We start from the raw sequence: 12,978 nt of genomic DNA, 5'->3' as shown, positions 1-12,978 counted from the left end.
AAAGTCTCGGGGACCGATTTGAAATTTCTGAAAAAATTGGGGACTATGTAAAAATTACGAAAAATGTCCCAGGCCTTGTCTGAAACGAATTTGAAAATTTGGACTGTTCTGAAAACAAAATAAATGGCCCCAGGACTAAACTGAAACAACTTGAAAAGTTCCTTGGGATGCTTGAAAAATTCTGGGAATTCCAGGACTGATTGGAAAGTAGTAAAATGACTGAGACTTGATTGAAAAGAATTTTGAAATTCCGGGCAGATCTGAAAAGAGTGAAAAATGGCCCTGGGACTGAACTGAAGCAACTTGGAAAGATCTTTGGGATGTTTAAAAAAATTCCGAAAAATTCAAGGACTGATCGAAAAACAGTAAAATGACTGGGACTTGATGGAAAAGAATTTTGAAATTCGGGGAAGATCTGAAAAGAGTGAAAAATGGCCCCGGGACTAAACTGAAGCAACTTGGAAAGTTCTTTGGGATGCTTAAAAAATTCCGGAAAATTCAAGGACCGATTGGAAAATTGTAAAAATGGCTGGGCTTGATTGAAAAGAAATTTTGAAATTCGGGGCAGATCTGAAAAGGGTGAAAAATGGCCCCAGAGACTAAAATGAAACAACTTGAAAAGTTCTTCGGGATGCTTTAAAAATTATGGAAAATTCAAGAACTGATTGGAAAATGGTAAAAATGGCCTGGCTTGACGGAGAAGAATTTCAGAGTTCAGGGCATGTCTAAAAGTATAAATAAAAAAATAAAATAAGTCCTCTGGACTGAAATGCGAGAAAATAGAAAGTTCGTAAAATCGTGTTTGGGACAAATCCGATCACCCACGCAATCCAAGAACGCGCATTTCACATCATATCCATCAAGCAAGCATTAATATTCTGGAATGGAGCCCTAATCATGCCACTAAGTCGAGAATTTACCTTGTTTGAAAAGAACGGGGGTAGTTATGTAAATAGAGGAATTTTCAATGAATTGGGCTGTTGAGAGATTGGCCGAATTGGGCCGGACTGGGCCGATGGGCTGAACTGGGCCGATGTGGGCGGACTGGGCCGAAATGGGCTGTTGACTGGACTGGGCCGAGATCCGGGCTGGATTGGGGCCGAATTGGGCCGCATGGCTAGGCTGGACCGATGGCGCGAGCTGGGCTGCTGGACATGGACTGAGCTGGTGTGTGTCTGTTCCGAGTTACCTGTGCGACCCGGAAAGAAAAATGAACTGACCCGATTAGTGCCGACAAGTAAACCGAGGGACGCGGTTCGGGTGGCGGTGCGGTTGCACCCGACCCTGGAAGATCGCTGAGCGCGGCTGGGGCGGGAGCGAGCATCGTCTGTATGTGTCGGGCAGGGAGTGAGAGGCGAGCCGGAGTCGAAAGTGAGAGGAAAACCAGCGGGCGTTCCGGAGATCTCCGAGGGCGAGAGAGTGTGTTGACGTTTTTTTCCGAAGTCGAGTTGCCGGTTCCCTTCTCAACCTCAGCTGTCGATCTTTCCTTTTTTTTCGACTAATCCCGAGAGAGAGATAGAGAGAGAGAGAGAGAGAGAGCTCTGTTTTTTTTTTCCAAGTCCCTCCTGGAGCCGATGGACCGAAATTTTGCCCCCCTGAAGCCGATGGACCGAAATTGGGTGCTGACAATGACAATGTTTAGTTTTATGATAATCAGGTGGTACCTCTGCGAGGAGGCTGCACTCTGCCTCTGGACTGCCTTCTTATACATTAGCTACCTTCACGCCAACATATATCGGGTATGGTAAGTTGAAGTTCGGATATTGGTCGTGTCCGTGAAAGCACTTAAAAAAACCAGCCATATAGTTGAAATGATGTTAAGCCATTTAGGGCTTGGTTACAAAAGTAAAGTGAATTAATAATAGAAATTTGAAGATATGTTGCGTAGGAGATGGAACATTACTAGCCATTCTGACGCAGCGTACAACGCGAGTAACCGTCACAGACCCGTTGATTCGCGCACGAATATCGGAACTATGACCTTCTATACCTGTTGATTCTACGAATACCAAGAAATAGGCATCAAACTTGAAGCGATCCGAGATTGGACAAAGTTCGAAAGCTCTGAATTTTATTGATAATCCAAAAGACAACTCCTTCAGTCCTAGGGCTTACACAAAACTTAAATAGGGTTTAAGAAAACCTAAATTACATAAAAGAACTAAACTTTCTTAAAATTGCAAAAACACCCTAATTAACATAAATTGCCTGTTTGAGACCCTAAACGATGAAATTCGCTTAAAATATCGAACTTTCACAGCCTTTGGCTGTGAGTTTTGCTCCGGAGGCCGTTTCCAATGAGATAAAGTCGTCAAAACCTATTTTTCTTTAAGTACCAATTTTTTAGGTCGTCTGCGGCATCATTCTCCCATGGATGGAGAGAGTCCGAGCTATCACCTTGATCTTCACGAATAGAGAGATTGATATGCTTATGCTGCTTTCTCATTTGCCACTTGAATGCCTTCTTCTCTTTGCGAACTCTTTCTCTTAATTCTTTGTACATAAAATTCCGTACACCTATTAACCAATGAACATTTTCATTGAATCTTTGCTTTCTTGATCGAGACACGTGCACTTCGACCAAAATTTGGCACCGTAAGCATCCATGCATCTTTCTTTGCATTGGAAATTTCTTCATTTAGAATATCCTCAATCTGAGCACAATAATGAAAAAGTTTATCACATCCAATATCTTTTAATACAGATTTGTTGACAACGAACGTTGGTTTTCTTTGATCATCAAATACAAATTCTGTAACTTCTTCTTGATCTTCATCTGAATATATATCGAAAACTGGATTGGCTTCATCATATGATATGTCTTCGATCCTCCAATCCAGTTCGTCCTCCTCCGCAACACGACGTTGATTAGCCGTTCTTCGGGGTGACATCGTTGATCCAAGAACGAACGCGACTCTGATACCAACTAACGCAGCATACAACGCGAGTAACCGTCACAGACTCGTTGATTCGCGCACGAAAACCGGAACTACGACCTTCTATACCTGTTGATTCTACGAATATCAGGAAATAGGCATCAAACTCGAAGCGATCCGAGATTGGACAAAGCACGAAAGCTCTGAATTTTATTGATAATCCAAAAGACAACTCCTTCAGCCCTAGTGTTTACACAAAACTTAAATCGGGTTTAAGAAAATCTAAATTACATAAAAGAACTAAACTTTTCTAAAATTGTAAAAACACCCTAATTAACATAAATTGCTTATTTGAGGCCCTAAACGATGGAATTCGCCTAAAATATCGAACTTTCTCAGCCATAGACTGTGAGTTTTGTTCCGGAGGCCGTTTCCAATGAAATAAGGTCGTCAGAACCTATTTTTTTTCAAGTACCAATTTTTCAGCACGTCTGCCGCATCACATTCGGGGCCTGATCATGTATTTATGTGATGCTATTAAGCATCTTCTACCCCTGAAAAATTTGGGGAATCTGGTTGTTCAACGGATATGGTTGTAATCATACATCAGGTGGCTTTTTCCAGTTCTTTTTCAATTTTTTATAGAAAAATTTAAAGTGTTCACCTGAAACATTGATGATCCTGTCAGGTGGAAGAGTGCAATCATGATTGTCCTGCTGATTTTCCTGTCAATCTCCTTGATCTTTCTGCTCCTTCTGCTGCTTTTCCACAGGTATTCCAGTTGTCTCCACTTGTTTTCAGCATCAATTTACAACTAAATTATTCATCATTTCAAGAGTCATTCTCATAGCCAAACAGTGGTGGAATGTCCCCGAGGTTAAGTCGGTAGCTTATAGTACGAGTAAATAGCTGTTGTTGCTCTATTTTGTAAGAAAATCTCTGTACTCTTAACGGGGTTTTTGCTAAGAATTAGGTCAGGTATATGACTAGTATGTATCAGGCATTCATCTAACGATAACCTTGTACTGTCACATCCAAGTGTTTTTAACTTTTCTGATCTCTTTACATCTTCATTGCAGTTACTTTATTCTGACAAATCAGACGACCTATGAGCTCGTAAGGCGCTAGCGCATCACGTATTTGAGGTAATTCCTTGTTTCCCCTACAAAAGCATGGAAAAACTCGAGCTCAGCCTCACTCTGGTGTTTTGCACGATTCCGGGTGACTCTCCCGGAATTTTGACAAATATAGGAGGATTCTTGGTAGAGAAAAAGGCTTTGCACTTTTGATTTTTTGGATCCTTCAAGAATTTGTTTACATGATTTGGGGAAAGGCTAGTCTGCATTTAGATCTCACATTCAAAAACAAATTTTCATACCAAAGTTCAGTTCAGAACAGCCTTCCCTCTAGGACTGATTTACAACTGGGATCCTCGTTCCACTGTTTCAGCATACCCATAAGAAGTCGTAGTGTTGACAACTCTTTAAATGTTCATTTTACAGCCATGTCCCCCGAAGAGTGTGCGCTGTCAGTAGAGGTATGGGCAGAAACCTGCAGCAATCTCCCTCTTTCGGGTGTCGATGTCACCGGTAGTCCCAAAGCTGCAGAATGACTTGGCTGCGGCAATGAAAGCATCGTATGTGTAGAAGCCCTTCGTAGGACATGCAGCATCGTTCCTGTGCTTCAGCATCTGATTGAACAAATCCCGGTTGATGATCCCGCTTATGTCATCGGACTGCGCCCTCCCACGGGATGCGGAGAGAGAGAGTGAGACCAGAGGGAGAAGTATTAGACAACTTAGTTTCTTTTGTTTATGGCAAGTTCATAGGCTGGTATCATATTTATAGAATTACCATAAAATAAGGAGGTAGAGATATTTTTCTTTTACTTTTTTTTCTTTTTCTTTTCGAAGAAAGTTCAACCATTAATCATTTAAAGTTCGACCAACAACATTTTGTTGGATTGGTCAAACCTTCTTCTTTTTTAATTATTTAATTAATTAATTATTATTTTTTGTCGGTGGGATTCTGCTTTTAAGCCCATATCGTGATATGTATAGCAGTTTCTAGGAGAGCAACGGTTTCACGGGGGGGCATTTCTCATATTTAACGTACTAAGAAACGAAGCATATGATGTTTTTGAGTGACTAGCTAATAATAGCATTTCTGACATTTGGCCGCTCGTATCGGCTTAGCTTGCTCCATACTTTGAATTCATTTGCTCAACCTACTTGAGGAATTGATCCGGATAAGTGAAGATTATTGCTGATGCATATAGTAACATATAATTCAGTATAAGTTAGTACGTTATCGCGTCATATTCATATTAATTTGAATATTTCTTGTAAAGTAGGATCGATGTATCGGTGGGTTCATACACAAGATAAAACGTCCATATATCTAGCTAGAATGAAATTCTAATTCCTCTCAGGGTCATAGAAAATTATTTTGAAAAGGTATTTTAGAACCATCTTATATTAATTGTTCTAAACACTAAATTGTGATGAGAAAGGGGATATAGTGCTTTGGCTTACACCCTCACCTGGTAACCTAGAGGTTTTAGGTTTGATTCTCATCAGTGAGATTATCCGTGCCCCTTTATTTAGATTTTGTTTTCATTTTTTTGTATTAGGTCATGAGCCTCCTATTGTAACCGAACAAAATTACTTAATTGTGATGGAATTGGGGCTCCGTCCACCATCAGTGCCATAATTGAAGGATGAACAATGGACAAATGGAAGATTTCATTTGTAGATATATAGAATCAACGAGTTGGACTTAAAGACATCCTTATCCAATTTCATCCCTTACTATAGCCAAAGAAAACTCAATATCAGTTCTTTCATTGTAACCAAGAGAGGCATCCTTCCTTATATCGTGCACCATAGGATTGCAAGTTGCAATAGAAGGGGCTCAAAATATCGGACACCGACAGTTAACCTTGTACTCTCACATCCAAGTGTTTTTTAACTTTTCTGATCTCTTCACAACTTCATTGCAGCCACCTTATTCTGATAAATCAGACGACCTATGAGCTCGTAAGGCGCCAGCGCATCACGTATTTGAGGTAATTCCTTGTTTCCCCAACAAAAGCATGGAACAGCTCGAGTTCAGCCTCACTCTGGTGTTTTGCGTAACTTCGGGCGGGCGAGTCTCCCGGAATTTTTGCAAATATAGGAGAATTCTTGGTAGAGAAAAGGCTCTGCACTTCTGATTTTTTGAATCCTTCAGGAATTTGTTTACATGATTTGGGGAAAGGCTACTCTGAATTTAGAACTCACATTCCAAAACAAATTTTCATACCAAAGCTCAGTTCAGAAGAGCGATCCCGTCCAGGATTGATTTACAACCGGATCCTCGTTCCACTGTTTCAGCATACCCATAGGAGGTCGTTGTATTGACAACTCTTGAAATGTTGTATTGCCGGTGCTGCTTCTAAGAATATATGTGGAAGAATATATGTGGCCCATCAATCTCCAAAAAATGTACTTTTATTATACTGAGAAATAGGTACTTTTATTTAAGCGACTCCCACAGGACCCATATCCATAAAAGCTTACCCAGCGGCTTGACTTGACTTTGTTGTCGTACGAAGTCCACAACTCCCCTAATTCTATGTCCTTTTCGACTTGCTTATTCTATCAGCCCATGCTCTGCTAACAACACTATCGCCACCCCTACTTCTCTTTCCAACTTGAAATGGTGGTTTTATTAAGCCAGCATTCACCTTTGTCTAGAACTAATATGTTTCGTGTTTGATTTTAGCTGGTTGAACTTCTAATAGTACCGGTGGCACCGATAATTTATATGGTTAATTGATTCAATAACCAAGATTACTTTAAGTCTATCCGTTATTAGTTAGTAATTAATTATATATGAATGTGGTAACATTAACTTCAATGGAACCGATGAACCGTGGCCCGGATAATTAATCTGATCATTTTTATTGATCGACCTTGCATATGGGATGCTGTCGGCTATCCGAAAGATATACAAGGCAAACTTTCGCACATACACTTACGGCGCGGGAGTTTGCTTTATTCAAACACTATCTATAGGGTAAGGCCGTGGGATTGTTTGCCTAACTAAGCAAATGGAGATTGGTTAGAACAGTCAAGACTATTCCCATATTCCACTTGTAGCAGGTCGCAGTATCTCTTGTAGAACCCGATCCGGTCCTGCACCTGGCTCGGAGTTGGCTTCCCGCACTCGATCCCCCCGTTGATTATGTTGGTGATAACACCGTAGCCCAGTTCCCGTCCCGCATCAGAGTCTGCGTTGGAAGGAGTCCACTGCTCCGTGATGACGCTGTGGCAGGAGGGCTTCCGGGACTGCGGGGTCATCCAAAACCAAAGAGCCGTCTTGAATGAGATGACCGGATCGGTTGCCACCGCGTCCGGGTTTCTAAGCAGGTTGTAACCAATAGCTCTTCCTGCCAGGCCATAGTTGTAGTTGCTGCAGCCAATATATGATCAATATACAAGAAGATATTAAATACTATTACTGATTTTTAGTTTGATCATCAGCATATCAAGTGTCGGTTTACTACTTACTAGGAGATTTGTATCGGACCACGGCCATAATACTTCTTGCCGGGAGAGCAGGGCCACTGCTGGTTGGCTACGCAATAGTCGCCAGAGTTGCCTTTGTCTTGACTGAAGCAGTACCCCCATGTGTACGGACCGTCTCGTGCTCTTGCCCTCCCGCCTTCACACATATATTTAAATGGCCTAAGTTAAATCGATTTGATCAAATTTCAAATATATATTCATAATGTATATAATCGAAGGGCGGGGCGGGAAATAGCATGCCAAACTGCTGCAAAGCTTAGCAGAAAGTATAGCATATTAAGAAACCTGTGGTCTCGTGAGAAGTCTGTCCTAGGAAGGCAGCAATCTCCCTCTTCCGGGTGGCAATGTCACCGGTAGTCCCAAAGCTGCCGAATGACTTGGTTGCGGCAATGAAAGCATCGTATGTGTAGAAGCCCTTCGCAGGACATGCAGCATCGTTCCTGTGCTTCAGCATTTCATTGAACAAATCCCGGCTGATGATCTCGCTTATGTCCTCGGACTGCACCCTCCCACGGGATGCGGAGACAGAGAGTGAGACCAGAGGGAGAAGTATTAGACAACATAGTTTCAGCATCTTTCCTTTTCCCTTCTCGGTGATTCAATTGAGGGATGTTTATGGCAAGTTCATTAGCTGGTATGATATTTATAGAAATACCAATAAATAAGGAGAAAGAGATATTTTTCTTTTACTTTCTTTTTTCCTTGAAGAAAGCTCGACCATTAATTATTTAAAGTTCGACCAACAACATTTTGTTGGATTGGTCAAACCTTCTTCTTTTTTAATTATTTAATTATTGTCGGTGGGATTCTGCTTTTAAGCCCATATCCTGATATGTGTAGCAGTTCCAAGGAGAGCAACGGTTGCACGGGGGGCATTTCTCATATTATACGTACTAAGAAACGAAGCATAGGATGTTTTTGAGTGACTAGCTAATAATAGCATTTTTGACGTTTGGCCGCTCGTATCGGCTTTGCTTGCTCCATACTTTGAATTCATTTGCTCTACGTACTTGAGGAATTGATCCGGATAAGTGAAGATTATTGCCGATGCATACAGTAACATATAATTCAGTATAAGGTAGAATATTATCACGTCATATTCATATTAATTTGAATATTTCTTGTAAAGGAGGATCGATGTATCGGTGGGTTCATACACAAGATAAAACGTCCATATATCTAGCAAGGATGAAATTCTCATTTCTCTTAGGATCAGGGTAAATTTTTTTGAAAAGGTATTTTAGAATTTCGAACCATCTTATATTAATTGTTCTAAATAAAAAATTGTGATGGAATTGGGGCACCGTCCACCATCAGTGCCATAATTGAAGGATGAACAATGCACAAATGGAAGATTTCATTTGTAGATATATAAAATCAATGAGTTGGACTTAAGACATCCTTATCCAATTTCATCCCTTGACGGTCTTTCAAATTTACCTGAATACACTCTTTTTTCGGTTTTAAGATAGATCACAACTGGTCCATAAACGTAATAGGTATAGAGAAAAGTAACTAAAGCGGCACAGAAAAGTCCTAGTATAGCCAAAGAAAACTCAATATCAGTTGTTTCATTGTAACCAAGAGAGGCATCCTTCCTTATATCGTGCACCATAGGATTGCAAGTTGCAACAGAAGGGGCTCGAAATATCGGACACCAACATTTAACCATGTACTCTCACATCCAAGTGTTTTTAACTTTTCTGATCTCTTCACATCTTTATTGCAGCTACCGTATTATGACAAATCAGACGACCTATGAGCTCGTAAGGCGCCATCGCATCACGTATTTGAGGTAATTCCTTGTTTCCCGAACAAAAGCATGGAAATGCTCGAGCTCAGCCTCACTCTGGTGTTTTGCGTGACTCTGGGCGACTTTCCCGGAATTTTTGCAAATATAGGAGGATTCTTGGTAGAGAAAAGGCTCTGCACTTCTGATTTTTTGGATCATTCAAGAATTTGTTTACATGATTTGGGGAAAGGCTACTCTGAATTTAGAACTCGCATTCCATAACAAATTTTCATACCAAAGCTCAGTTCAGAAGAGCGATCCCGTCCAGGACTGATTTACAACCAGAATCCTCGTTCCACTGTTTCAGCATACCCATAGGAGGTCGTTGTATTGACAGCTCTTTAAATGTTTATTTTACAACCATGTCCCCCGAAGAGCCTGCGCTTTCAGTAGAGGTATGTGCAGAAACTTGTACTATATCTGTTGTATTGCCAGTGCTGCTTATAAGACAATTATAACCATTATGTACAAAATAGAATAAATAGATCAGGATCGAAAACTAATTAGATTAATAGAAAATAAACAAACTAATTACGCGTAGGTTCAATCATAGTCCTAGCATATGAAATTAGCTTATATGAATTAGAAAACACATAGACGAATTCAATATAGTCATTACATTCAAAAGAGATCAACAAAAGTATTAAGAAAACTCCTTAAAATCTAAATCGATTTCTTATCTATGGTTTCTTCCTCTCTTCGGTAATCCACACTTTCTACAGTCTTCTCTTCACATTTATAAGCAACCCTTTCAAAACTCCAAAAATCTCTCTTACATGTAATTTCCTAATTAGACATTCAATTGCTAATCTCCAAAGATTTAAAATGTATCTTTCTATGCCCAAAAAATAATCTCAAGAATCACTTTAGAAGTTTCCTCAATTTTGGATCTTTAATACCTATATAAAATTCAGGAAGAGAGTGAAATTGGGTAGATTTGAACTGATTTGAAAGGCTGCAGCCTTTATTTCCACGGCTGGGGCAGTCCGAATCAGTTTTTTCTGACTGTGCATTTCTAACGCGACAAGCTGTCCATCCATATGCAATTTGCACCATAAATTCGAGTTTAACCTGGCCAAAAACTCTGAAAACTTTGAGACTGCGAAAGCTCAATTACTGAACTAACTTCGAAAATTACCTAAAAACAAACCAAAAACTAATAGAAACTCCTATACCCTTTAATAATGCAAATGAATGAAAAATTAACTAAAAACCTACTCAAACTAACCTAATCTCAATAAACTAGTTCCAATAATACCCGTTAAAAGTGCAGAATAACTCTATTTTCATAGAGTTATCAATTGCTCACAGATCGTAACCAATAGCTCTTCTTGCCGGGCCATAGTTGGAGTTGCTGCAAGCCATATATGATCAATATATAAGAAGATATTAAATATTATTGCTGATATTGATTGTTAGTTTGATCATCAGCATGCGAAGTGCCGATTAATTACTTAATAAGAGATTTGTATCGGACCTCGGTCATGATACTCCTTGCCAGGTGCCAGGGCCGCGTATATGAGTGAACTATCACCCTCCAATACGACTGGAACATTTGCTTTGCCGTTCGCTTTAAACACATCTTCCTCAGAGTTCCCATAGGAAAAAGGGTTCGTGCATGTATATATATGTAGATATACCCATATATACCCCTACTATATAATACGATGATGAATTCAACTTCGGCTCCTCCACTTTGCTCCTTATCTCTATTTGCAATGATGGACCTCGGTCATGATACTCCTTGCCAGGTGCCATGGCCACTGCTGGTTGGCATACGTATATGCACCACGTATATGAATGAACTATCACCCTCCAATACGACTGGAACATTTGCTTTGCCGTTCGCTTCAAACACATCTTCCTCAGAGTTCCCATAGGAAAAAGGGTTCGTGCATGTATATATATGTAGATATACCCACATATACCCCAACTATATAATACGATGATGAATTCAACTTCGGCTCCTCCACTTTGCTCCTTATCTCTATTTGCAATGATGGACCTCGGTCATGATACTCCTTGCCAGGTGCCATGGCCACTGCTGGTTGGCATACGTATATGCACCACGTATATGAATGAACTATCACCCTCCAATACGACTGGAACATTTGCTTTGCCGTTCGCTTCAAACTCATCTTCCTCAGAGTTCCCATAGGAAAAAGGGTTCTTGCATGTATATATATGTAGATATACCCATATATACCCCTACTATATAATACGATGATGAATTCAACTGCGGCTCCTCCACTTTGCTCCTTATCTCTATTTGCAATGATGGACCTCGGTCATGATACTCCTTGCCAGGTGCCATGGCCACTGCAGGTTGGCATACGTATATGCCCCACATATATGAATGAACTATCACCCTCCAATAGGACTGGAACATTTGCTTTGCCGTTCGCTTCAAACCCATCTTCCTCAGAGTTCCAATAGGAAAAAGGGTTCGTGCATGTCTATATATGTAGATATACCCATATATACCACTACTATATAATATGATGAATTCAACTTCGGCTCCTCCACTTTGCTTCTTGTCTCTATTTGCAATGACGGACCTCATTTATCGCGGAAGTCCAAGCCCTTGGAAAATTTTCTCCCATTAATGGTGACGCAGTGTACATGCGTGTAACCTGTCGCAGACCTGTTGATTCGCGCACGAATACCGGAACTACGACCTTTATACCTGTTGATTCTACGAATACCAGGAAATAAGCATCAAACTCGAATCAATCCGAGATTGGACAAAGCACGAAAACTCTAAATTTTATTGATAATCCAAAAGAAGACTCTCCCTTTATGCTCTAGGGCTTACAATGTTTAAATAGAGAAAATGAGAATAAATCGAAAGAAACAAAATATTCTTAAAGATATACTATCTCCTAAAATATCGAAATATTTTTAAAGATAAACTAACAAAATATCTTTAAAGATAAAGTATCTCCTAAAATATCGAAATATTTTTAAAGATAAATTATTTCCAAAAATAGCAAAAAACGCCCTAATTAACATAAATTGCCCGTTTGAGGTTCTAAACGATAGAATTCGGCCTAAATCTCGTCTTTCCACGGTCAAAGGCCTTGAGTTTTGCTCCAGAGGCTGTTTCCTTCGAAATATGGTCATCAGAACCTATTTTTTTCCAAGTACCGACTTGCCAGGTCGTCTGCCGTATCAAATGGACTATGAATTTCAGATCGACCTAGAAGCTAAATCATTGGATTTCCATACCTTTCTTAGTTTTTCTTAAGTTTTATTTTTTTTGGGTTTAGACCTCATTTTCTATCCACCAAAAAAATAGACTACGAATTTTTATATACGATAATGGGAGCCGCTGTCAATCTAACATTCTGTTGGATCGGTCAGACCTTCTTGATTCTGCTTTTATGCCCGTATCCTGATATGTAGCACGTTTAAAGGAGAGCAGCGGTTTCACGGGTGGCATTTCTCATATTTTACGTACTAAGAAACGAAGCATATGAAGTTTGAGTCGATGTCTAGATAATAATAGCATTTTTTTTCTTTTTACGTTTGGCCGCTCGTATCGGCTTTGCTTGCTCCATACTTTGAAGTTTTTTGCTCTACGTACTTGAGAAATTGATCCGGATAAGTGAAGATTGTTGCCGATGCATATAGTAACATATAGTTCAGTACAAGTTAGTACATTATCACGTCACATTCATATTAATTTGAATATTTCTTGTAAAGTAGATAGATGGTAACGGTGTGTTCACACAAAAATA

The 12,978-nt window shown here is 39.9% G+C and overlaps 1 protein-coding gene across 1 annotated transcript; it reads right to left on the bottom strand.

The window, feature by feature from the left end:
* Positions 1–6,800: 6,800 nt before the first annotated feature.
* On the bottom strand, positions 6,801–8,078 carry LOC116201553 (basic endochitinase-like). The gene is made up of 3 exons (XM_031532814.1): positions 7,732–8,078; positions 7,429–7,582; positions 6,801–7,330 (listed from the first exon to the last, which is right to left on the bottom strand). The coding sequence occupies exons 1-3, from the start codon at positions 8,018–8,020 to the stop codon at positions 6,961–6,963; spliced, it is 813 nt and encodes a 270-aa protein (XP_031388674.1). The 5' UTR covers positions 8,021–8,078; the 3' UTR covers positions 6,801–6,960.
* Positions 8,079–12,978: the final 4,900 nt, after the last annotated feature.

This window comes from Punica granatum, chromosome 3 (genome assembly GCF_007655135.1).
Source record: "Punica granatum isolate Tunisia-2019 chromosome 3, ASM765513v2, whole genome shotgun sequence".
NCBI lineage: Eukaryota > Viridiplantae > Streptophyta > Magnoliopsida > Myrtales > Lythraceae > Punica > Punica granatum.
The sequence above is the reverse complement of the archived record's forward strand: the minus strand, read 5'-3'. Positions and strand labels throughout refer to the sequence as shown.

Coding starts and splice junctions, on each gene's coding strand:
- LOC116201553 (XM_031532814.1), bottom strand. CDS start 8,020: ATGCTGAAACTATGTTGTCTAATACTTCTCCCTCTGGTCTCACTCTCT. Junction 7,583..7,731: donor GACTTCTCACGAGACCACAG/GTTTCTTAATAT, acceptor ATATGTGTGAAG/GCGGGAGGGCAAGAGCACGA. Junction 7,331..7,428: donor GGTCCGATACAAATCTCCTA/GTAAGTAGTAAA, acceptor TATTGGCTGCAG/CAACTACAACTATGGCCTGG.